At 44.2% G+C, this 27601-nt stretch overlaps 1 protein-coding gene across 4 annotated transcripts in view; it reads right to left on the bottom strand.

The window, feature by feature from the left end:
* Positions 1 to 27601, bottom strand: part of ADCY1 (adenylate cyclase 1) — a 290414-nt gene that overhangs the window by 4620 nt on the left and 258193 nt on the right. For 3 of the 4 annotated variants that reach the window (XM_085892788.1, XM_085892787.1, XM_085892790.1), the window contains exon 20: positions 19423 to 19547. In XM_085892788.1, the coding sequence (XP_085748914.1) occupies positions 19423 to 19547 (125 nt within the window). Of the gene's footprint in view, positions 1 to 19422; positions 19548 to 27601 lie in introns of those variants that run through there. The other variant, XR_015061083.1, reaches the window with a different exon arrangement.

Consider the following 27601-nt stretch of genomic DNA (forward strand, 5'->3'; position numbering starts at 1 on the left):
ATATATTTATTGGTATTCCATCCTGATGAGGGCAAATAAGCCCAAACTCAAGATAGGCAGCTCCGTTTGATGTTTAACTGATGTTGACCATGTAATCTTTATCTGTTTGACAGTCACTGGGACGAGGTCTCCGGATTGGAGGTGACGCTTTGGTGTAGGACTTTATGTCCATTGAAGATCGGGGGAGTGCTCATCACGCTCCACATATTTCGATTTACCTTCCGATCACACCACATGCCTTCTGGTTGAATGGTTTGCATTAGTGGGAACAATTGTCTGGGTGGCAGACAGATGGTTGTTCTTTGCGGATTATGCGGTTTTTCCGTGTGAGACATAATCCACGGCGATGCTCACCATCACAGCCAAAAGGTGCAATTGATGTTTAAACGATGAATGTGGTCATCATTCGTTAGATATTTATCCGTATGCCGTACTGAGGGCAAATAAGCCCAAAATACAGATCGGCGGCTCCATGTGATGTTTAACTGATGTTGACCATGTAATCTTTCTCTGTGTGACATAGTTGCCGGGCAGAGCCCTCCAGATTGGAGGTGACGCTTTGGTGTAGGACTTTATGACCATTGGAGATTGAGAGAGTGCTCGTCACGCTCCACATATTTCGATATATATCCTTACAAGGAACATAAACACAGGAGGAGGTCATTAAGCCCATCAAAGCCTGTGCTATGGTTGCAAACCCATGGTTGTTTATCATGCTTTATCCTTTATAAATGCTGAGTGTCAAGCTGTGAAGCAGCATATACCATTTATGAAGTCTTTTGTATGACTCGGCCCGGGTCGGGTTCGAACTGCAGATCTGCCAGACTCGGAGCAAAAATAATGATCTTGCCACCGAGGCTGGTAAATATTTAGCTTCAACTGCTGCAACGATTACACAGGTTTTGATCAATTTAATTGCCTCCTCCTCCATTGAAGCTCCTTGTAAGGGAACTCGTATTTCAAGAGGTATACATGGTGTGTTCTGGTTGTTCCACTGAAACTCGAGAGCACCAATACTCCATCCTTCTCAGCACCGATCTTCACCAAAAAATATGATGAGCAATTGCTAGAAATAGTGGTCCTCTTGTGTTTCGGATATCGTGTACATCATCGTGCCACCATTTAAGCATGAGTCACATTTGCTCTACGGCTACGATACGGCGGCCGTACCCCCCCCCCCTGAATTGACAGAAACGTGTGGCTGCCGCAGAGTTTCTGAGGTGGCTTCAGGGTGGCCCTACGCTGTATGGCTATCTTTTACAGGGTGTAGGGGTCTCCGTGGAATTAAAGCACGGAGTTATAACTTTTTTCATTTCTAGGTTGGCCGTAGCAATTCAACAAGCCGTAGCCATGACGTCGATGCGTTCCATGTCGACCGTACGTAGGGCGTACGGTGGGCTTGCGTTATTCGTGCATTTTCCGTAGGCTCTTATCAATGAAAAATGAATTTTGCCAACCCCCAAAAATTACAGTGGCCGCACTATTTCCGCGTTCGCCTTAGGGCCCCTCTGCGGTCGCCTTGCGGGCACCTTGAGGCTACCTTGCGTCTGCCTTGAAAATAGTATGGCCACCGCAGGGATGCCCTAAGGTCACCGTGCGACATCAAATCAAAGACCGTACGGCATCCCCACGTTTTCGGTCTCCACAATTTCTAAATACCCCATGCGGCTACCCAAAAAATAAAAACATATGTGACTGCTACATTGTGTGAACGTGGAAATACTGCGGCCACCCGAAAATTGCTAGTGGCCGTAGATTTTTTAGACCCTACGGCCGCCGAGCCAAATGTGACTGAAGCATTAGTCAAACATGTACTCAAATGTACAGCACAAGCCATTGTGAACCTTATTACCAAAAAACTTCATCAACATTGAGGGACGGTTTGCTGAGATCAATATGATGGAAGGAATCACAGAATGGACTGTGGGACACAATATTGCTGAAATAATATCTGATGATTACACAGCATCATTAAAAGATGGTGCACATGTGGAATATTTATCTTTAAGATAGTCTAAGTTAAAATCCCAACTCCACCAAAAGCTGTTGGAATGGTGTTTCACAAAGCAATCCATTGCATTACTAAGTGTGCTATTCCTCAGATGGATATTAAGATGGGTGTCCCATCTGCTAACACCTGCTTTCATAAAGAGTATGGAAGTTATTTGCCCCTGTTTTTGGAAACTTTTGCAAAATGGATTAGGGATCCCTTTTCTCATTTGATGTTTTCTTGCTCGGATACAAATCTCATCCGATAGCCTGTTGAGCTTTTTACATACTTCCTTAGTCCTCCACACGATGTTCTGTGCACTTGGTTATGCTCCATTAAACCACCACCTCCCTCTCGCTTATGGGAAGATATAAAAGTTATGGGAAGATTGTATATATATATATATATATATATATATATATATATATATATATATATATATATATATATATATATATATATATATATATATATATATATTTACACTACCGGTCAAAAGTTTTAGAACACCTCCATTTTTCCAGTTTTTACTGAAATTTAAGCAGTTCAAGTCCAGTGAATACCTTGAAATGGTACAAAGCGAAGCGATAAACTGCCAAAGGTTAAAAAAAGTTTACGTTACCAAAAACTGAAAAATAATGGAAATTTCAGAGTTGTTAAAAAAGGCCCTTTTCGGGGAACAAGTAATAGGTTGGCAACTGCAGCTGTTCTGCAGCAATGGAGGTAAATTAAGCCTAGAAAGTTGATGCAAACAATTCCTACAGGTGTCCCAACTTTGGTTGATTAGTTACAAACCCTCTGTGTAAAAGCAGTGTTGGAACAGTCTGTGTTGCTGCACCATCTGAAGCATTATTTGGACAATATTGCACTGCAGGAAGTAGTATGTTGTTATCATAATGGTGAGAAAAAGACAATTAACAAAGGAAGACAAGGTGTCAGTGAGTACAGTTTCCTACATCATCAAAAGGCACTTGGAAACTGGAGGAAACTGACAGGAAGAGGTCTGGCAGACCCAAAGCCACAAAAAAAAAAATCAGAAGACAAGCTTCTGACAGTCAACAGCTTGCGTGATAGGCAGCTCAGAGGACAGCAGCTTCAAGCACAGCTTAGCACTGGTCGAAGTAAGGAAGACTCAGTTTCAACTGTGAAGATAAGACTGAGCTGTAGGTTTGACAGGTCGAGTGGCAGTAAGAAAGCCATTGCTACGATGGCAAAATAAGAAAAAGAGGCTTACCTGGCCATGACGCACCACCAGTGGACTACTGAAAATTGGAAGGTCTTATGGACTGATGAATCAAAATTTGAAATCTTCGGTTCATCACGCAGGGTCTTTGTACGCCGTTGAGTAGGTGAAAGGATGGTTTCTCAGTGTGTGACACCAACTGTCAAACATGGAGGAGGAAGCGTGATGATCTGGGGTTCTTTTGCTGGATCCAGAGTCAGCGACTTGCACAGAGTGACTGGCACCTTTAACCAAAAGGGCTACCACAGCATTTTGCAGTGCCATGCAATACCCTCTGGTCTACGCCTAGTTGGTCAGGGGTTCATCCCACAGCAAGATAATGACCCAAAACTTACCTCCAGGCTATGTCAGAACTACCTTATAAAATAAGAACAAGACGGTAGACTTCAAATCATGGAATGGCCAGCATAGTCTCCAAACTTAAACCCCATTGGGCTGGTTTGGGATGAACTGGACAGAAGGGTGTAAGCAAAGCAACCTACAAGTGCAACACATTTGTAAGAACTTCTGCAATAGTGTTGGGAAGAACTTTCCGAACAATATTTGATTTACATTGTAGAAAGAATGCCAAGAGTATGTTTGGCTGTTATATCTGCAAAAGGTGGCTTCTTTGATGAGTCAAAAATTTAGATTAAATTTTTTTCAACAAAACGATTCCATGATTTCTTTTTTATCTGCAATTCTTTATTTGTTCTCTGCTTTAATTTCAGAGTACATTGAAACATTAAACTGCTTACATTTCAGTAAAAACTGGAAAAATGGGGGTGTTCTAAAACTTTAGACCGATAGTATATATATATATATATATCCTTTTGGAACTTTAACATCAACGAGCTTAAGTCGGCAGAAGGGACACTCAGTTTAAGATCCATCCAAGGGATGCCCAGTTTAATGTCCATCTTCATATAATGCATACACACTGATGAATCACCCTGCCTGTGAAACACCAGGATGAAAGCTACATCAGGATTGGAACCCAGGCAAGATGGCTTTTATTCGCGTGTGTGTACCTCAAAACCATCCTGTCAACGTGCACACACACACACACACACACACACACACACACACACACACACACACACACACACACACACACACACACGGTATTATCAAAGCAGTACTCGGAGAACATTCAAATTGAGTTTGATCTTGACAAATGTGCCAAATTCCCATTTGTACAAGGAAAAACAAAAAGAACAGACAACCTCTCAATCGATCAAAGTACAACAATACAGGAACTAGAAAACGAAACATATTACAAATATCTCAGAAGAGAAGAAGGCCCCCAGGTACGACACAAAAAATGCATAAAATAATAAGCAAAGAGTACCTACGCAGAATAACACAAATTTTGAAGTCATCCCTCTCTTCAAGAAACAAAACCAAAGCAATAAACCAACTTGCAGTGCCGATATTCCAATATAGCGGTGCAATTATAAACTGGCCACAATTGGAGATCAACAATCTAGACACTAAAATAAGGAAACAAACTATTCACAAGATATTCTACAAAAAGATATTCTACAAGATATTCTACAAGATATTCTTCGTCAGGTCAGGTTCGATCTGTGACCTGCTACAGGTACCATGTAAACCTGTACTAACCTGTTCCATGGTCGGGTTGTCGGCGACTAAACCGTCTCCCCCACCAGGTTTTCTGGTGAGGAGGGTGTTTGGATATGGACACCCAGCAGGATTAAAAACAAAACCTGTCAAAGGGCGGAGGAGCTCCTTGTGAGCCAACGGCCATCCATATCTAGTGCCCAACTGTGTCTGCGGACGTCCTCCTGCAGTTGGGTTACTTCTTATTAGGAGGTTGGTGGCAGGATTTGCACTCCGGCCACCGTAAAACCCTTCATTCCGCAAAACGCAAAAACGCAAAAAAATCTGAAAACCCACTCCGTGGGAGTACCTCCTGTGCAGCTTCCCTTCGCAGGGCAGCTCACCGGATGATGGGATTGGGGCAAAGCCTTCGGGACCCCCAATCTTTGATAGGAGGGAAACCACGGGGTAACATCCCTGGGTCAGATTGCGGGAGAGTGTGTCGGAGTGGTGCTGAGGTGTCGTCCACCAGACGGCGGTCTCCTTGGGTTAACCTGAGGCGGTCCCTTCGGGTGGGTGCCTGGAATGTCCTATCCCTAAGAGAGGATGATCACCTGTCTCTGTTATCATCTGAGCTCAAGCGTTTGGACATCGGGATTGCAGCTCTCTCTGAGGTTCGGAGACCGGATTGCGGCGAGATAATGGTGGGTGGTTACACCTACTATTGGTCTGGTCGCTCTGATGGTTACCATACCCAAGGAGTTGCTGTAGCTGTGTCCAATAAGCTGACCCCAATGATAATTGAGGTAACACCGGTCAACGAGCGTATTATGAGATTAAGGATTCGTCACTCCTTAGGTGTCATTTCCCTGGTCTCTATTTATGCTCCGACTGAGGCGAGTGATCTTACCGTGAAGGACACATTCTACGCCACACTCGAGTCTGTGGTTGATCAGTGCCCCAGACGAGATACACTTCTAGTCTTGGGGGATTTCAATGCATCGACTGGAACTGATAGGGATGGTTATGAGGTGTGTGTTGGTCCCCATGGGTCAGGAACTATGAACCAGAATAGCACTAAGTTCCTTGACTTTGCAAGAAGTCATGGACTTAGGGTGGCTGGTTCATGGTTTCAGCGCCCGCAAGCTCATCGCTGGACTTGGTATTCCAACGCTGGCGGTGTGGCAAAGGAGATTGACCATGTCCTCATTGACGGTCGTTGGAGGATGATCCAGAACTGCAGGGTCTACCGGAGTGCTCAGTTCCTCAATACTGACCACAGGCTTGTTGTAGCAACTCTAAAGCTGCACCTTAAATCCTGGAGAATGGTACCATCCCAGCCTAGGCTGGATGTTGCCAAGCTCAGGGTTGAGAGAGTAGCTGAGGAGTTTGCAAACAGGCTGAGTGGACACTTGGGGGGTCTGGGTGCTTTGGGGGGTCCTGAAGAGTTGTGGAACACCTTCAAGACCACCGTCCTTGATGTTGCCGGTGGATGCCTTGGAGTTCACCGCAGGGCAAAGAAGAATTTTGTCTCTCAAGGGACACTGGATACCATTGACCAGAGTCGCAGGGCCAGGCTGAATGGCAGAGCTGAGCTGTTCAGGGAGCTGAGGCGTAAAACTGTACGTGCACTGAGGGTGGACAAGGAGGCCTATGTGCGAGGAATCTGTGAGGGGGTAGAGCATCACCTGTGGACAGGTGATTCTCGTCCCGCTTACAGGGGAATTCGCGCATTACGTTCATCCAAGCCCATCCCTCGGAGCACTGCAGTTCGAGCAGAGAGTGGTAGGCTCTTGACAGAGGAGTCTGAAGTGAAGGCCCGCTGGGCCGGTTACTTCGAGCGGTTGTACCAGGCTGATCCCCCAGCTGTCGAGTTGGACGTCAAAGGTGTTACAATCCCTGTTGCTGACCCTCGAATCAACTGTGGTCCACCATCGCTTGTGGAAACACGGGCTGCGGTGAACCAGTTGAAACGGGGCAAAGCTCCAGGGATCTGTGGCATCCATGCCGAACTTCTCAAGGCTGGTGGAAATGCTGCACTCGCGTCGTTGCATGCAGTTTTGTGCTCTGCCTGGAACACAGGCATCATCCCAACTGACTGGAAGAGGGGCCTTGTTGTCCCTCTCTGGAAAGGGAAGGGTGATCGCCAAGACTGCAACAACTACCGAGGGGTGACGCTGCTCTCAGTGCCGGGCAAGGTCTTTGCTCGGATAATTCTTGATAGGGTTCGCCACCATCTGCTTGAGCACCAGCGTCCAGAGCAGTCAGGCTTTACACCAAAGAGGTCAACGATTGACCGTATCCTTGCACTTCGTGTCCTCACCGAACGCAGACGAGAGTTTCGGCAGGGGCTGCTTGCAGCCTATGTTGATCTCTGTAAAGCGTTTGATTCAGTGAATCGGGATGTCCTCTGGAGGATTCTTGGTCTTCGTGGGGTGCCACCGAAACTGATCGATCTGATGTCTGAACTCTACTCTGGTACTGAGAGTGCTGTGAAGTGTGGTGGTACCGCCTCTGATTTATTTCCAGTTGTTACTGGAGTTCGTCAGGGATGTGTACTTGCCCCCACACTTTTCAGCACTTGTATGGACTGGATTTTTGGGAGGATGTCGGAGAGATCAAGTTGCGGTGCATCGTTTGGCAATGTCAAGATCTCGGACCTTGATTTTGCAGATGATGCAGTCATCTTTGCGGAGACTTTAGACATCCTCTTGGGGGCCCTCGAGGTGCTGAATGAGGAGTCGGAGCCATTGGGATTACGGATTTCTTGGGTCAAAACTAAGATCCAGGCTTTCGGTGACATCTTGGATGCTGCTGTCCTGTCTGTGTCTGTTTGTGGTGAGGATGTTGAGGTCGTGGATAGATTCACTTACCTTGGCAGTGATATTCATGTCTCTGCTGGCTGCGAGTCAGAGGTCAATAGACGTCTGGGTCGGGCCTGGGGAGTCATGGATTCACTGGATCATGGGGTGTGGCGCTGCCGGTACCTGTGCGGGAGGACGAAAGTCCGAGTCTTCAGGTCCTTGGTACTTCCAGTCTTGCTCTATGGGTGCGAGACTTGGACTTTGACCAAGGATCTGAGACGGAGACTTAATTCCTTTGGTACCAGGTCTCTTCGGAGAATCCTTGGCTATCGCTGGTCGGATTTTGTGTCCAACGAGCGGTTGCTGAGAGAGACTCGGATGAGATTTGTTACCTGCATAGTCCGTGAGCGTCAGCTGCGGCTGTATGGACATGTGGCTCGTTTTCCTGACGCTGATCCTGCTCACCAGATTCTCTCAGCGAGGGAGTCTCATGAGTGGAGGAGGCCAGTGGGCCGACCACGTGCCTCATGGTTGCAGCAGGTTGACCATCATCTCAAGGAGATGGGGATGGGCCTGGCATCTGCCTGGGGGATGGCCAGACAGAGGCCCCTGGAGTACCGGCGGAAAGTGGACGCAGCGACGCGCTGTTCTGGCACATGCTCCCATACCTGACCTACAAAAACCAATGCACACTGAGGTTGTATTTACCGAGGAGAGAGGGGGGTGGTGGTTTAATGGAGCTTAACAAAGTGCAAAGAATATTATGTGTAGGACAAACGGAGTATGTGACAAGCTTAACAGACTATCGGATGAGATGTTTATCCGAGCAAGAAAACATCAAACCAGAAAAGGGATCCCTAATCTATGAAGCAATAAGTTTCCAAAAACAGGTGCAAATGATGGATACTACACAGGAAAACGAAACAGAAACAAATACAGCCCCAATTATTGCAAAGAAAAAAAAAGGAAACCCCCCCAAAAAAATATCAGCAGATATACTCTGACAAATGGGAGAAAAGAGCAGGAAGATTTAAAAAAGAGCTTGGCAGGAGATGGATCGACAAGGAGATTTGGAATGGCTAAGAAGAGTTCAAATTAGTTGGGATGAAGAACGAGTCATCATTAATGTCCAAGACCGAGGATATTACACTGATGCCAAAATGGTGGGATCGAGCCAATTGGACAAATGCAGGTTTTGTGGGGTAGAAACAGAGTACCAGTCAACTCCTTTCGGGATGTAAAAAAAACTCATGTCTGAACAGCTGTGCACAGAAAGACATGACAGCATCTGCAGAGTAATCCATTGGCACATCTGTAAACATTTCAACATCCCGGTCCCAGAACAATCATGGAAACACAAACCAGATCCGATCTTTGAAAACTGACATATAATGCTCATGTATTACAAAATTATACCATCAAGTGTGGACATTGCAAACAAAGTACTGCGTCTGGACATAGTGCTCAAACACAAAAAGGAAAAGAAAGGAGGAAAATTTCCTCCAGAAAATTTCCTCCTTTCCTCCAGAAAGGAGGAAAATCACCAAATACTAGGGTCTCAAAAATGAGGTCAAGAGGACTTGGAAAATTGAAGAAAGGTGAAATTATACCAGTGGTAGTCAGAGCTACAGGAATGATAATGAAAACCCTTACTGAGTACTTAAAAATCATTCTGGGGAATGTCACTCCAAACGAGCTACAAGTGGAGTTTGTCAGAGGTTCAGTGAAGATTCTTAAAAGAGCCCTGAGAACAAGGCGATGAGAACGAAGCTTCACAGTTTGGTTCATTAATCATGATCCTTTACTAAAAAATAGAGGTGGAGATGTTGAATTTTAGGAGAACTTACTCCCACGTCTTGAAACTTGTCAATGGAAATAACAACCAACGGGTACAGTCCAGCAGCAAATTTATTAAATTGGATGCAATAACAAAATAAAATGCTATATTATGAAACCAAAAGCACTTTCTCATGATTTCCATGAACTCTTAAGGATATTCTAGACAAATTATGGGAAACATAGGGGAAATAGCCCTGGGCACTCACCTGGTAGAAGAATGATAATGAGGAGGAAGTCAATGTAAGACGGGATCAGCAAAATGTACCAATGAACCAATGTTATAGCAAATACCTATTTTTGGGGGAATCCCTCCCTATATACCTCCTTAGACCCCGATTTTTTAAATAACGTGAGCAAGCTTTGGGACTCAACGTGCAGGCCGCCTCTCTTACTGCCAAAAATGCAGACTCGACGTGCAGGCAGGTTCAGCGTCTCTCCCGGCAGATCCAACACTGTGCCTCCTTCGTTTGCTCGCTTCAAAAACACGAGCGTGCCTCAAGAGCGACTGTTTCCACACACTGAACCTTTTTACGAATCCTTCGTTTCTCTCTCGTTCGCTCCTTCGACACACGAGCACCCTCTCTCAGCGAAGCCGACAAAACTCCTCCCCCTAGCTTCACTTCCTCTTTTTGGCCACACCCTCTCAGCCGACTGGGCGGGGCCTATCGTCTGGAGAGGGGAGGAAGAAGAGGGAGCCCTTGGCACACCACTACTGTACGAACAATAAAAACATGCATCCTACACCTCCCAACACACATGTAACGTCCATTTTACCACACAACCTCGCTAAACATGCATTTAATGGCGGATCTGAGCTAATCCTATATTTTGTAGTCCAATAAGGGCCATTTCCATAACAATATATATATATATATATATATATATATATATATATATATATATATATTTGTATGTAAATGTACATATTTTCCAACAAATCATAAACACTTGCTTATTGAAAGTAAAGGTTTGTACATCTTGCACTACTCTGAATATCTTATTCATTTAACTTTTCAAACTCCCTTCATACCACTCCATTTGCTCACTGCACTAAATGTACATACACCACACCTTGTGCTCATCGCAAAAAAAAAGAAAGAAAAAAGAAACATGCATTCACTACTCCACATGCTCACTGCACGGAACATATATTCACCACTTAATATGCTTACATCAGGCGAGGTGTGTACATCATGACAGAGTCCTTAGGGCACCAAAAAATTTACATACCTACGCCATGTTCCCAAATGCACACATAGATAAAGGCAACAACAGATGAAATTTCAACTTATTCCATATAAGGTTTAATATGGCACAAGAAAATGAGCAACATGATCAAAACAATTTATCACTACAATGGCACACAAGGCTTGAGATCGTGATTCTATGCCAGAGCATTTGCAAACAACAACATGTTACAAAGGATATGGTGCACGGGTGAAGGCGCATCTTCGGACCTTTCTAGTTGTTGGTACTCATTTTCAAAGCACTGTACAACCTAAAACAAAATACTATAAGCCCCATAATGCTCATATGTCCCAGAAATTGTCATGTCCTTCCCAAAGCTTTCCTTTCGACTTAACATTCCACACCATCCGCAACCATGCACTCCATGGATCACAATGCATCTCATTCTCACACTGACGATGCGGAGCAAACCCTGACTTCACACAAAAGATAAACACTCAGGATATTGCTATTTACAAACTTTTCTTCTGGTCTTATTTGTTCTAATTTTTAGAAATGATTCACAAAGCATTCAACAGTCCGATTCTGAATACTGACGGGCTTCTATTAGCATATGCCATGTGCGTACCTTGTATGCTAAACGTCCGCAAGGTTAGTTTGTGCCTTTGCTGTTGTACTTTGTAGTACCTAAATCCATTTGAAGGCAATTCCCTTGTCCGAGTAATTAACTTGTTCAGGAAGACCCACACGTCGTTAAGCACATTCAGCAAGGAAACTTTGGCTGCTCGTTCGGATGAATACAATTCGATCAGGGCTTTCGATACAAGTTCCAATGACGAAGATTCCTCCAGGTGCTTGGGTGCCAAGCTTAGACGAAGAAGTTTCCTTGAGTGACAAGGAGGCGTTTGGGTTCTGTCATCCTGAAAAGGACCGATAGACCTCGAAATGACAACAGCAACACAGCTCTCCGTGAAAAAAAACTATCACATTTTTGCAGAAATTATTCAATTACCCCCACCACCAAAGGTGGACACAGGTAGTTTTCACCCCGGTTTGTGAGCAGGATATCTCATACGATTGTAGACGGACTTGGATGTACAGTGACTTGGTGGAGATGTTGGGTGTGTGTGATAAAGACGAATTGATTAGATTTTGGTGAAGATCCAGATCAGGATACTATAATTTTTAAAGTGATTCTTCACCATTGAGTGATAGGGCCAAAAACGATATTATACAGCACGATATCCCAAAAGACTATGGATGTATTCGGATGAAACTCGGTGGGTGAGTTTGGTAAGTGACAAGAACAAGCCGATTACATGTTGGTTAAGGTCTGGATCCAGAACTGGCCGATCAGTGGGATACAAAATGTAAACGGTTCAGCCTGGCGGAGGTATGTGTTCTACTGAGTGCCGTTCTTGCTTTGCATTGGGGTAGCGTGAGAATTTTCTTCTTATTGGTCAATCGTTCGTTTATTTTCTTCAGTTGACTAATCATTTAATTTCTTTAATTACTTTTGCTGTTTGCTAAACTTAATTTGGCATGACTATGCGACCACTCCAATATAAACGTTGTTCTTTGTAATGAATTTTGAGTATTGACCTGTGCAATTAATGTACTGGGATACAACACACTATATCGGTTTGTGAATCTAATTAGTCATTGACTTTTGTATTAAACTGGGGACAAACTGATCACACACTCATTAAAAGGAAATGAAAACTGAAAAGATGTTCTTCACATCCAAAAAAAAAAAACTACACAAATCAGGCAACAAGAATGGAAAAAGCAACAAATGTCTGACAAAATAATAGATCTGAAACTGAAAAAGTATGCAAGGTTTAGAAAATGTTCAAAAAGAACAAGTATTTGAATGAAGGTTTCTGAGATTGAAGAAAAGAAAGAAGAAATAAACAGTATGTTTCTCACAATTGGGCAGGTTATGGAAAAGCCCGATTGGACGGGACACGATTGGACGGGATGCAAACACTCATGATTGGACGGAACATGATTGGACGGAACATGATTGGACGGGATACAAACACTCATGATTGGACGGAACATGATTGGACGGGACACGATTGGACGGGACACGATTGGACGGGATATGATTGGACGGGATGCAAACACTCATGATTGGACGGGACATGATTGGACGGGACACGATTGGACGGGATACAAACACTCATGATTGGACGGGACATGATTGGACGGGACACGATTGGACGGGACACGATTGGACGGGACATGATTGGACGGGATGCAAACACTCATGATTGGACGGGACATGATTGGACGGGATGCAAACACTCATGATTGGATGGGACATGATTGGACGGGACACGATTGGACGGGATACAAACACTCATGATTGGACGGGACATGATTGGACGGGACACGATTGGACGGGATACAAACACTCATGATTGGACGGGATATGATTGGACGGGACACGATTGGACGGGATACAAACACTCCCGATTGGACGGGACAGGATTGGACGGGACACGATTGGACGGGACATGACTGGACGGGATACAAACACTCATGATTGGACGGGACATGATTGGACGGGACACGATTGGACGGGATACAAACACTCATGATTGGACGGGATGCAAACACTCATGGTTGGACGGGACATGATTGGACGGGACACAATTGGACGGGATACAAACACTCCCGATTGGACGGGACATGATTGGACGGGACACAATTGGATGGGATACAAACACTCCCGATTGGACGGGATGCAAACACTCATGGTTGGACAGGAAACAGACATTCCCGATTGGACGGGATACAAACACTCATGATTGGACGGGACATGATTGGACGGGACACGATTGGACGGGATACAAACACTCCCGATTGGACGGGACACGATTGGACGGGACACGATTGGACGGGACATGACTGGACGGGATGCAAACACTCATGATTGGACGGGACATGATTGGACGGGATGCAAACACTCATGATTGGACGGGACATGATTGGACGGGACACGATTGGACGGGATACAAACACTCCCGATTGGACGGGACATGATTGGACGGGATGCAAACACTCATGATTGGACGGGACATGATTGGACGGGACACAATTGGACGGGATACAAACACTCCCGATTGGACGGGATGCAAACACTCATGGTTGGACAGGAAACAGACATTCCCGATTGGACGGGATACAAACACTCATGATTGGACGGGACATGATTGGACGGGACACGATTGGACGGGATACAAACACTCCCGATTGGACGGGACACGATTGGACGGGACACAATTGGACGGGACATGACTGGACGGGATGCAAACACTCATGATTGGACGGGACATGATTGGACGGGATGCAAACACTCATGATTGGATGGGATACAAACACTCATGATTTGACGGGACATGATTGGACGGGGCACGATTGGACGGGATACAAACACTCCCGATTGGACGGGATGCAAACACTCATGGTTGGACAGGAAACAGACATTCCCGATTGGACGGGATACAAACACTCATGATTGGACGGGACACAATTGGACAGGATACAAACACTCCCGATTGGACGGGACATGATTGGACGGGACACAATTGGATGGGATACAAACACTCCCGATTGGACGGGATGCAAACACTCATGGTTGGACAGGAAACAGACATTCCCGATTGGACGGGATACAAACACTCATGATTGGACGGGACATGATTGGACGGGACACGATTGGACGGGATACAAACACTCCCGATTGGACGGGACACGATTGGACGGGACACGATTGGACGGGACATGACTGGACGGGATGCAAACACTCATGATTGGACGGGACATGATTGGACGGGATGCAAACACTCATGATTGGACGGGACATGATTGGACGGGACACGATTGGACGGGATACAAACACTCCCGATTGGACGGGACATGATTGGACGGGATGCAAACACTCATGATTGGACGGGACATGATTGGACGGGACACAATTGGACGGGATACAAACACTCCCGATTGGACGGGATGCAAACACTCATGGTTGGACAGGAAACAGACATTCCCGATTGGACGGGATACAAACACTCATGATTGGACGGGACATGATTGGACGGGACACGATTGGACGGGATACAAACACTCCCGATTGGACGGGACACGATTGGACGGGACACAATTGGACGGGACATGACTGGACGGGATGCAAACACTCATGATTGGACGGGACATGATTGGACGGGATGCAAACACTCATGATTGGATGGGATACAAACACTCATGATTTGACGGGACATGATTGGACGGGGCACGATTGGACGGGATACAAACACTCCCGATTGGACGGGATGCAAACACTCATGGTTGGACAGGAAACAGACATTCCCGATTGGACGGGATACAAACACTCATGATTGGACGGGACACAATTGGACAGGATACAAACACTCCCGATTGGACGGGACATGATTGGACGGGACACAATTGGATGGGATACAAACACTCCCGATTGGACGGGATGCAAACACTCATGGTTGGACAGGAAACAGACATTCCCGATTGGACGGGATACAAACACTCATGATTGGACGGGACATGATTGGACGGGACACGATTGGACGGGATACAAACACTCCCGATTGGACGGGACACGATTGGACGGGACACGATTGGACGGGACATGACTGGACGGGATGCAAACACTCATGATTGGACGGGACATGATTGGACGGGATGCAAACACTCATGATTGGACGGGACATGATTGGACGGGACACGATTGGACGGGATACAAACACTCCCGATTGGACGGGACATGATTGGACGGGATGCAAACACTCATGATTGGACGGGACATGATTGGACGGGACACAATTGGACGGGATACAAACACTCCCGATTGGACGGGATGCAAACACTCATGGTTGGACAGGAAACAGACATTCCCGATTGGACGGGATACAAACACTCATGATTGGACGGGACATGATTGGACGGGACACGATTGGACGGGATACAAACACTCCCGATTGGACGGGACACGATTGGACGGGACACAATTGGACGGGACATGACTGGACGGGATGCAAACACTCATGATTGGACGGGACATGATTGGACGGGATGCAAACACTCATGATTGGATGGGATACAAACACTCATGATTTGACGGGACATGATTGGACGGGGCACGATTGGACGGGATACAAACACTCCCGATTGGACGGGATGCAAACACTCATGGTTGGACAGGAAACAGACATTCCCGATTGGACGGGATACAAACACTCATGATTGGACGGGACATGATTGGACGGGACACGATTGGACGGGATACAAACACTCCCGATTGGACGGGACACGATTGGACGGGACACAATTGGACGGGACATGACTGGACGGGATGCAAACACTCATGATTGGACGGGACATGATTGGACGGGATGCAAACACTCATGATTGGATGGGATACAAACACTCATGATTTGACGGGACATGATTGGACGGGGCACGATTGGACGGGATACAAACACTCCCGATTGGACGGGACATGATTGGACGGGATGCAAACACTCATGGTTGGACGGGACATGATTGGACGGGACACAATTGGACGGGATACAAACACTCCCGATTGGACGGGATGCAAACACTCATGGTTGGACGGGACATGATTGGACGGGACACAATTGGACGGGATACAAACACTCCCGATTGGACGGGATGCAAACACTCATGGTTGGACAGGAAACAGACATTCCCGATTGGACGGGACACGATTCAACCCCGATGTTCAACACCTCTTCAACCATTTCTCGGACATGCATGGTCAAATTTTATTCAACCAAGGCATATGCACAGTCCATCATGGCATACACGTGTGCCTCACTTTATTTTGCGATTTGATCAACGATGGCCAACTGGTAAATTGGTGGCTATTTTAGTTGTAAAAAACACGATGTTGAACACGTTCCCAACAATTTCTCGGACATGCATTCACCGATGTTGTTCAAACTTGGCAGACTCTCCCTCCACACTCTCTCTTTCTGGACATGTCCGGGTGGTGATTATGTCTGGACGGTATTTGTCTCGTGACCTGTCCAGGCAGTGTTTGTTTGTCTCCAGACATTTCTGGGTAGTGTTTATGTCTGGATGGGAGTTTGTCTCCAGACATGTCCGGGCAGGAGTTTGTCTCCGGACGTGTCCTGGTGGTGTTTATATTTGGACAGGAGTTTGTCTCCAGACACGTCCGAGCGGTGTTCATGTCTGGATGGGAGTTTGTCTCCAGATGTTTCTGGGTGGTGTTTGTCTCCAGACCTGTCCTGGTGGTGTTCATCTCCGGGCAGTATTCATAGTATGACCAGTAGAAAATGGATTTCAGACATTATTTTGCTTCCATCTTCACTGTTATTCTCTGCAGAATCATTATGATAAGCCAGTATGAATTATAATTAACGCTCCACCACACATCTGCCTTTCCTACCCCCTCCCCTTCTCATTCTCACTCCCTCCTCACATTTTCCCCCTCCGCCTCCTCACTTTCCTCCACCCTCTCTCTCTCTCCCCCCTCTGCCTCCTCCTTAGTATTCCCGTCAGCGAAGTGACAGGTGGTATTTACTGGTATACTGATAAATGTCAGTGTGTTTGTGCATGTGTGTGTCAGTGTGTCTCATTCACAACTCCAAAACCATGAAACCTAGTGGCTCCAAACTTTGCATGCATACTAAGGGAACTGCAAAATAGTGCCTGAATGAAAATTGGGTGTTTGGGTTAATTTAAACACCCATTTTGAAGATAATCAATGCCCATATTCAAACATGCATTAGCTTGGAAACACGATCCACTCTCACGGACTAATTAAAGTATATAATCAAAATATTATATCGGATTTGAGAATCACATCTCGTGGACTAAATAGGAGTGGAAATAGAGAGTGAAATCTGATTTTTTTTTTTAAACAAATTAGCGATTTTTATAGCTCATTGTATTTATTTGAGCAAAGCAATAAACTTAACTTTTTCTCTTGTTCGGACGATTATATTGAGTGAAGAAAGGATGAAGGAACATGCAGAAAGTGGAACTCCTTCGAGAGCAACAAAAAATAATTAACCATCGTGATCGAAGCTGCTTTTGCAAGCCAAGGTGATACAGTTCACAGGGGTTCATTTTCGGCAATTGCAAACTCAATTTGTTCTTTTTTCACCTTTTTGTCTGATCTGCTTACTTTCTCAAAGATAAATGTAAATATATTAATGTACAGTATATCTATAATACATAAAAAATTTAAACATTTCATTGTTTCAAAGCTTCGTCAACAAGGTTCCACAGCTATACCGCAGTGCGGTTCTCCATCGGGATATCTCCAGATTTATGAAGGCAAAAATAAATTACAGGATTATAATGAGTAAAAAATGTTTTCAGTGGTTATAAAGCAATGAATAACCACATCACGGCAGGATAGCCGAGAGGTATGCACGCACGCTCTAAGCTGGCTCGTCTGGGTTTGAATCCCGACCCAGCCATAAAATGTCATCCTGGTGTTTCAGAGGCAGTGTAATTCATCAATGTGTGTGCTGTCTCTCTGATGGACTTTAAGCTTGGCGTCACATCTGCTGGATTCTCCAACTCCTCTCCCCCTCCCCTCTCCCCCTCCTCCTCCTCCTCATGCTCCCTCTCCTCTCTCTACCTCTCTCACCCTCCATCCCCTCCCTCCTCTCTCTCCATCTCCCTCCTCTCTCCCTCCTCTCTCCCCTCCCTCCCCTTCCTCTCTCCCCCTCCCATTCCTTTCTCCCCCTCTCTCCTCTCTCATCTCTAGTCCTCCCTCCCCTCCCCCTCTCTCCTCCCTCCCCTCTCTCCTCCAAAACCTCCCTCCTCCCTCCTTCCTCCATAGAATATCCCCATTAGCAAAGCGACGGGCTGTATTTGCTAGTATATACATATATACAGGGCTGACCCAACATCCCACTGTGACAATCTCAATGCTACACCCTCCCCACCACCCCCCCCACCACACACACACACTCATATATGTATATATATATATATATATATATATATGTATGTATGTATGGATATGGATATGGATGTGGATATGGATATGGATATGGATATGGATATGGATATGGATATGGATATGGATATGTATATGTATATGTATAAACACACACAAGATGTATAAAAATGGAATGGGCCATTCACCACATGAGTGGAGAATATTCACATTTTGAAGGTGTATGTAGCCTTTTGTAGGTTGATAAAGGTAGCAAACTGGAGCCTTCATAATGTAGCAATGAATAAGTGTGTGAAGGCAAATATGAAGGCAAATTTTACGAATCAAGTGATCCGGTGCTTTGAGTACACCACACTGATTCAATTGAATCCAGGATGACGTGTTTTTTGTTTTTTATAAGCAACAGCAGCAAGCTTCCACAAAATCAATCAAACCTCCATGATATATTTCTTCATACCTTGAGAACTTTTCAAAACCTAAAGCAAAATCGGACAAAGTAAAAAAAATAAAAAAATTATTCACGATTGAATGTTGCTACCACACAAGAAGTGTGGACGAAGCAGAGACCCTCTCCAATCTAAAGAAAGAAATTACTTTCTGATTAACTCTTCTGAAATAACAGTTGTCGTTCCTGTAGTCATACAACTAAACACAGGTGTACAATGATCAACTTAAACGAAGGGAAACCTCAACACTGTCTCACCTCGTTTACACCAATCCAACTGACAAGACGGTGAATGTCGGTGACTGCCTTCACCGCATTTTGCAAATATGCATTTCCGCAGTGTGAAAAAACAATATAAAATCTTGGTACCTGAATTTTTCCTGGAAGGCCAGTGCTGTCCATTCGACTGGCCACATTCACCGTGTTTCCCCAGATGTCATATTGTGGTCGACGGGCCCCAATCACTCCGGCAACTACTGGGCCAACGCTGATACCTGCAAAATGCACACAGTATTTCCGAGACCTCTTTGAACATTACTCCTGCTGACATGGACAGTAATGTTGTCAATAAATTCTGATCAGTCAAGGCAACTGTTTATTTATTTTTTTGCCAGTTTACATTGTCTACAATATTATGGGCTACACTCTATAGTATTGAATCGAAAGCATTTTTTTCTGCCACCGTAACTTTGGAATAATAAAACAAACTTTTACAAGCCATGATGCAAAAACAAACTGGAACAGCATTCGATAGAAACCATACTTCCGCCAGGCTAAACCACTTTACGATTTGTAGCCCACTGATAGGCCGAATTTTGGATCCATACCTTAACCAAACTTTAATCAGCTTGTTCTTGTCACCTATCCACCTCATCCACCAAGTTTTGTCATAACCCGTCCACAAGTTATTGAAACAAGCTGTACAGTATATCATTTTTGGCCCGTCTCTCAATGGTGAAGAATGACTTCAATCGATATATAGCGCGTGGTTCTTGGAAGTATTTCGAAGGCGATTTGTGTTCTAGTGTTCAAGTATATAATATAAACAAGTAAAAAAGACATAAAATGTCATAGCCCCCATTGTTTTAGTAATTTTGTTTTCCACAGTTAAAGGGCCAGCCTGTGTTTATGTCCAATTAAAATGGCCGCCAGTCTACCAGTCGGCCATCTTTCATCAGATCACAAAATAAAGTGAGGGACACGGGTATGCCATCATGTACTGTGCTTTTGCCAAGTTTAAAAAAAATCTGACCATGCATGTCTGAGAAATGGTTGGGGACACATTTAAGTCACAAAATGGCCAACAGTCGGCCATCTTAGAGCTGACCGCGAAAAGAAATGACGTGCATATGTAAGCCATCATTCTTTATCAGTGTGCCAGGTTTGATCAACATCAGTAAATGCATGTTCGAGAAATGGTTGGGAACGTGCTCAACATTGGGTTTTTAATTACAACTAAAATGGCCGCCAGTCGGCCATTTTTGATTTCACCATGAAACAAAAAGATGTGCATAAGTATACCATCATTTGTTGTCTTTCTGCCAAGTAGGAATAAAATAGGTCTACACATGTCCGAGATATCGTTGCAGATACACATACACACACACACACACACACACACACACACACGCACGCACACAGACACAAAAATCAAGACCAAATCCATAAGCTCCCATTTCAGACTAAGTCCATGGAGGCTAATAAAGGTTTAAAGAGGTTTGAGGGAGAACAAATAAATTAATTCTGGGTTTTACCTCCGTTTTATCCAGTGGCTATTACATCACCTTCTCAAACAGGTTACATTAGTTCTTCATGCCTGTTGTTCGTTTCCTTTATAACATCTTCAAAAACAGTACGTTTCCTATTTGAAACGATTTTCAATTTTGTTTGACTGTCAGGCAGGCAGACAAAGTAATATATTATCTCACTCCTCCATGCACATGCGCATTCAGGACAAGTTCAGAGCCAAAGTACGGTAAATTGAGAAAATTGTCTTCCTATTCATGCTCCAGTTTGTGTTCAAAATATAACATTCAATTTAAAGTTGTTCATTGATTTAAACAACCAAATTTAAAGTTAAACTAGTTGTTCATTGATCATAAACTGACACTCATAAACTGATCAGGTGGACGGATGGACTGACGGACGAACAGACATGAACAAATTATTTCACCCCGCTTTTCACGTCACATGTATGGGGTAATTAAAAAAAAATTCTCGGATCCAGAACTGAACCTTCACCAAAATCTAATATATTTGTCCTTGTCACACACCTAACCTGTCCATCAGGTTTTGTCCAAATCTGTCATTAACTTTTTGAGACATCATACGATATATCGTTTTTGGTACTAGCTATATCTCTCATTGGTGAGGAATCACTTAAAACATTGTATAGACCGGGAGCCCGCGGGGCTTAGCTCAACCGAAGAGGGGAACAATTGCCGTCCTCATGGTAAGATGCCAGATGATATTCTCACCTCAGAACTCTGTGTCTGCCGGGACACTGCTGCTGGGTTGACATTCTGTGGTCAATATCTGTATCGCATAATCGGCGATAGCTCAACCTGGTAGCGGAACGGCTACAAGTAGGTTTCTGATATTATTCGTATAGCTTGTAACACGGTATAAACAATGACAGACGATTTCGCCGCTGGAATACCGGTGACAAGACGCTTATTAGATGCTGCAAAAATCACGCCAGCTCAACCGAACAACGGAACAGCTAAAACCAACGCAGAATGGTAGTAAGGGGTCCCCTGAGTACAAAAGGAGCACTGACAGACAACTTGGTCGCTGGGCCCCCAGGACAGACGCTCCTAAGTGGTGCGTTCTCTGTCAAGTGCACACATTTTTCAGTGAAATTTTGACATATCGTCTTAGACTTCACTGTTTTTTGTGCAAGTGTTTGTATCCATGGTAAAACATTATGTATCAATTTTCAGACCTGGAATCAGGGCCCATTTTAGGCCCCCCCCCAAAAAAATTTGGGTGCCCCTGGTTGACCCACATTCTTCCAGTGGTCATATCACAGGTTGTAGTGGACCGATTTGGATGATCTTGGTATCAAAATGCTCGTAAAAGCGAGATCTTTCGAATCGCGTAAAGTAAAATCACTCCGAAACAGGAATTCAAAAAGTTATAGTTTGGGGCGCCCTTTGACCTTGGGCCCCTGTTCCCCAGCCAAACCAATGGTCCTGATTTTTTTCGTGTGAGAATACCCCTTCATATACTCCAACACCTGAGCATAAATGAAAATGGGATCTCAATGGGTTCAAAGTGTGATGATGGTTTTATTGTTCGGGCTCCACATATCACGAATTCTTGATTCGACATTGGGCGGTTTGCCGTCATCGTTCCAATGACGTCACCTGCTGGCAGGCGACTTTATGTCTGAAATTGACAATCATCATCTCTGCACTATTTATATATATATATATATATATATATATATATATATATATTTTGCATCATTTGTGAAAAATTATTCTGCCTAATGTGTCTATTGATTTTTAAGTATACATATTTTGAATAACCATCATCAAATTAAGTTATAAATGGGATAATATCAGTTTTTGCATATTTTGCAGTAAGCATGGCGACTGAAAATCCAAAGGAGTTCCGAAAATACTGTTGCGATCCGTTCAGCTGCCATAAAACGAAACAACGAAAAGATCTTCGCAATGTGTCAAATATGTTGTTGAAATTTTCTTCAAAGGTGAAAAAAGATGACAGACTGTACTTCGTGCAGAAAAAAATCTTTCTCAGTTGTCACCAGAGCATATTGAAGAATCATCTTCGACCAGTTCGAAATTATCATCAGAAGGTACTATCGAAGGCATTGCAGAATCTATTTCGACAGATAAGGACGAGGAGGTTTTTGAGCAAGAAGCAGAAGTTGACCAATTAAACCAGTCATTATCGATGATCGACTCAAATCCATTCGACAAACGAAAGGCAGAAAGGAACCCAGGGTACGTTCCTGAAAAGCGAAGTAAAGTGGAAGATTCTGTGCGAAAGAAATTAGAACTAGTTGCTGGACCAAGCACTGCGGAGAAAACACAAAATACAGCATCAAAATGTGATGAAAACTGCATGCCAGAGGTGATCAAAAGCCTGAAAGAAAAATACGTATACTGACAATATTTACTAGGAATATGAGCATCAGAGGGATGATGAGTGAATTCAGTTGCTCCCAAAGAATGACTGTGCAAGCCAAAAATTTAGAGAAAGAAAATGGTATGCTATCGTCTGCAAATCCCAAACAGGGTAAAATATTGCCTGACGAAGTGAAATCCGCTATAACCGAATTTTACCGAAGTGATGAAGTCAGCCGAATAATGCCGGGAAAAAGGGACTGTGTGGTGGTCAGGAATTTACATGGAAAAGACAAAATTCAAAAGCACCTGGTACTAAACAATCTCAAGGGACTGTTTCAGAAATTCAAAGAGAAGAACCCTGGCTTGAAAGTTGGATTCGCGAAGTTCGCCATGCTCCGTCCCTCGGAGTGTGTCCTGACCGGTTCAGGCGGTACACACAGTGTATGTGTATGTACGATACATCAAAATGTGAAACTCATGATGTTTGGTTCCAAAATGCCACAGATAGCCGAACTTCCTCACTATCATCATAGTTTGTAACCCAGCACAACCGGCATGGTATTTCAGAACTTGTGAAAGTTGCCCATCAATTGAAGACTTCAAAACCGAGATACTGAGTGCTTATGAATTAGAGGATATTGATGAAATTCAGTTTAAACGGTGGACATCCACGAACAGATCTGAACTGGGCTCCATGGTCCTGCCTTTGGAAGAATTCATTAATCAATTCTGTGAACGCGCGGTGAAATTAGTGAGACACGACTTCATTGCCAAGGCCCAATCTCAGTTTCTGAAAAATAAGAAAGACGAAATCGGTGAAGGAGAATTTGTCATTATTGGAGACTTCTCAGAGAACTATTCGTTTGTCGTACAGGATGTGGCCCAAGGATTCCATTGGAACTGCTCTCAAGTGACAATTCACCCCTGGGTTTACTATTTCAAATCGGACGATGGCAAATTAAACCACGATTCGTTCACGATTATATCAGAATGCAATACTCACGACGTTGTGTCAGTCCACCTCTTCCAAAGAATGTTCATTGAACACTTGAAATCTAGTTTTGGAAATGTAAAGAAACTTTACTATTTCTCAGATGGTTGCTCTGGCCAATGGGAGAATTGCAAATCCTTCATAAACCTATGTCGTCACAAATCAGAGTATGGTATTGACCCAGAATGGCATTTTTTTGCCACAAGTCATAGCAAGGGCCCTTCAGATGGCGTGGGAGGTACAGTCAAACGAGAAGCAACATGTGAGAGCCTGCGTCGATCTTACGACAGTCAAATTATTTCTCCAAAAGATATTGTCGCCTTTGCTGAAAATGGTTTGAATGAAATGAAGTTCGGTTATGGGATCCAAGAAGCGTATGACGAGGAAGAACGAAATCTGGAAGAAAGGTTAAAAACGGCCAAAACCATAGCTGGAACTCAAAAACTTCATGCTTTCATCCCTATTTCTGAAACTGCTCTTCAAGTACGCGAATTCAGCCTTAGCGAGGAACACCGTATCGAGTCAGCTATTTCAAAATCTACACCAACTTTTAATGAGAAACTCTTAGGTTATGTCACAGTGCACTATGATGGAAAATGGTGGCTTGCCTGCATCATGGAAGCCTTTCAGGACACTCATGAAGTGAAAGTGAAGTTTCTTCATCCAAACGGGACCGCAAATAGTTTCTTTTTTCCTGACATTGAAGATCACTGCATTTTGGACATTTCTGATATACTTCTTTCTGTAAAACCAAAAACTGCTACAGGTAGAACCTACACAATCAGTAAAAAAGAAACAGCTGTCAAATAAAACATTGGTTGGCAAAAAATCATTATTATAATATGTGAGGGAAAACTCTTACTCAGACTAGTATCGCTTCCAGTTCCTGCATGTGCATGTGGAAAATTGATGTACAATATACTGATATAGTGTATTGCAAATCTTGTGTTCAAATATTGTGCTCTGTATTGTGGCGTATTGTGTGTCCAGCACCCGAGTCCCCAAACAATAAAACCATCATCACACTTGAACCCATTGAGATCCCATTTTCATTTATGCTGAGGTGTTGGATTATATGAAGTATTCTCACACGAAAAAATCGGGACCATCGGTTTGGCTGGGGAGCAGGGGCCCAAGGTCAAAGGGCGCCCCAAACTATAACTTTTTGAATTACTGTTTTGGAGTGATTTTACTTTACGCGATTCGAAAGATCTCGCTTTTACGAGCATTTTGATACCAAGATCATCCAAATCGGACCACTACAACCTGTGATATGGCCACTGGAAGATTGTGGGTCAACCGGGGGCGCCCAGATTTGGGGGGCCCCTAACATGGGCCCCGATTGGCCCCCAGGTATGATAATTGACACATAATGTTTTACCGTGGAGACAAACACTTGCACAAAAAAGAGTGAAATCTAAGACGATGTGTCAAAAATTTTGCTGAAAAATGTGTACACTTGACATGGAACGCCCCACTAGGGAGCGTCTGTCCTGGGGGCCCAGCGACCAAGTTGTCTGTCAGTGCTCCTTTTGTACTCAGCGGACCTGGTACTACCATTCTGCGTTAGTTACCTTCGCATTCTGCGAAAGGTTATGTTTTGGTTACCTTCGCATTCTGCGAAAGGTTATGTTTTGGTCGGCGTGTATTTATTTATTTATTTATTTATTTGTAATCTTGTGATTCGTATAACTCAAAAAGTATTAAACCGAATTGCATGAAATTTGGTGGGATGATTGGTTATTAGCCAGGAAGCATTCGATTAGATTTTGGGATCGTTCGGGTCAAAGGTCAAGGTCACGAAAAGGTCAAAATCGTCTTTTTACGATAACACGGTCAATTTTTATTCAATTTGCATGCAACAAACGCCAAAATGTTCAGAATTCAACGCCTCATCTTGTGATATGCAATATGATACAATGACGCCCATACTCTTGTTACCGGTTAGGGGTCAAAGGTCAGGGGGGTCACGACCTTGAAAAATATGCGGTTTTTGTCATAACGCGGTCAATGCTTGTCCACTTTACATGAACCCAGCACCAAAATGTTCAGAATTTAATGCCCAATCTTGTGACACAATTACGTCATAACACATGTCACCGGTTGGGGTAAAATGTCGGGGGGGGGGGTCACGCCCTTGAAAAATATGTGGTTTTCGGCATAACTCAGTCAATTCATATTCGATTTGCATGAAACCAGCATCAAACGAGATTACCTTCTCTTGTTGAAACGTTGTATTCACCGAGCTTGCGAGTGAAGACTCGCCAAAACGACTTGAGTTGATTGTTGTTTAGTCCGTAGCCCCCGAAAGTCGGGGGGGGGGTCATGACATTATAGATATATGGTTTGTGTCATAAGACCATTCATATGAAACCAGTTCCCCACACTCATACCAAGAACAAAAAAAGCAGTGGCGGCGAAGGTATGCGCTCTATGAGTGCCCGTTCTAGTTTTAGCTGTTCCGCTGTTCGGTTGAGCTAGCGCAACCAAAGGGTCCCAAATTAGGGAGCGTCTGTCCTGGGGGGGCCGAGCGACAAAGTTCTCTGACAGTGCTCCTTTTGTACTCAGGGGACCCCTTACTAGCATTCTACGTTGGTTTTAGCTGTTCCGCTGTTCGGTTGAGCTTGCGTGATTTTCACGGCATCTAATTAGCGTGTGTCACCGGTATTCCAGCGGCTAAATCGTCTGTCATTGTTTATACCGTGTTGCAAGCTATACGAATAATATCAGAAACCTACTTGGGGCCGTACCGCTGCCAGGTTGGGCTAGCGCCGATTAGGCGATACGGATATTGACCACAGAATGTCAACCCAGCAGCAGTGTCCCGGCAGACGCAGAGTTCTGAGGTGAGAATATCATCTGGCATCTTACCATGAGGACGGCAATTGTTCCCCTCTTCGGTTGAGCTAAGCCCCGTGGGCTCCCGGTATAGTAGCATCCAAATCCAGAGCTTCACCAAAATGTAATCAATTCATCCTTCTCACACACCCAACATGTGCACCAAGTTTCCTCCAAATTTGTCAATAACATTTTGAGATATCATAACATAACATTATTGTTTTTGGTCCTTTCTCTCAATGGTGAAGAATCACTTAAAAAAATTCTCGGATCCAGATCCAGATCTTCACCAAAATCTAATCAATTAGCCCTTGTCAAACACCCAGCGTGTCCATCAAATTCCACCCTTAACTTTTTGAGATATCCTGCTCACAGACAGATAGAGAAACAAACAGGGGTGAAAATAAAACCTCCGTTCACCTTTGGTATAAAGCATATAATCAACAAACTAATTCACCCATTAACCCCTACTGGATACACGCCCTCGAACAAACCAAATGGTGAACGGCAAATTCCTTCATGATTCTTAACTTTTGGCTGGCTCTTTCAATCATATGAAGAACACAGTACAGGGAAATACATGACAATGTCTGAAGGTGTTTTTCAAGCCCGTTGGTGTCAA

The sequence above is a fragment of the Eptatretus burgeri genome, chromosome 8 (assembly GCF_056783735.1).
Source record: "Eptatretus burgeri isolate ZD-2024b chromosome 8, Ebu_testis_v1, whole genome shotgun sequence".
NCBI classification, from domain to species: domain Eukaryota; kingdom Metazoa; phylum Chordata; class Myxini; order Myxiniformes; family Myxinidae; genus Eptatretus; species Eptatretus burgeri.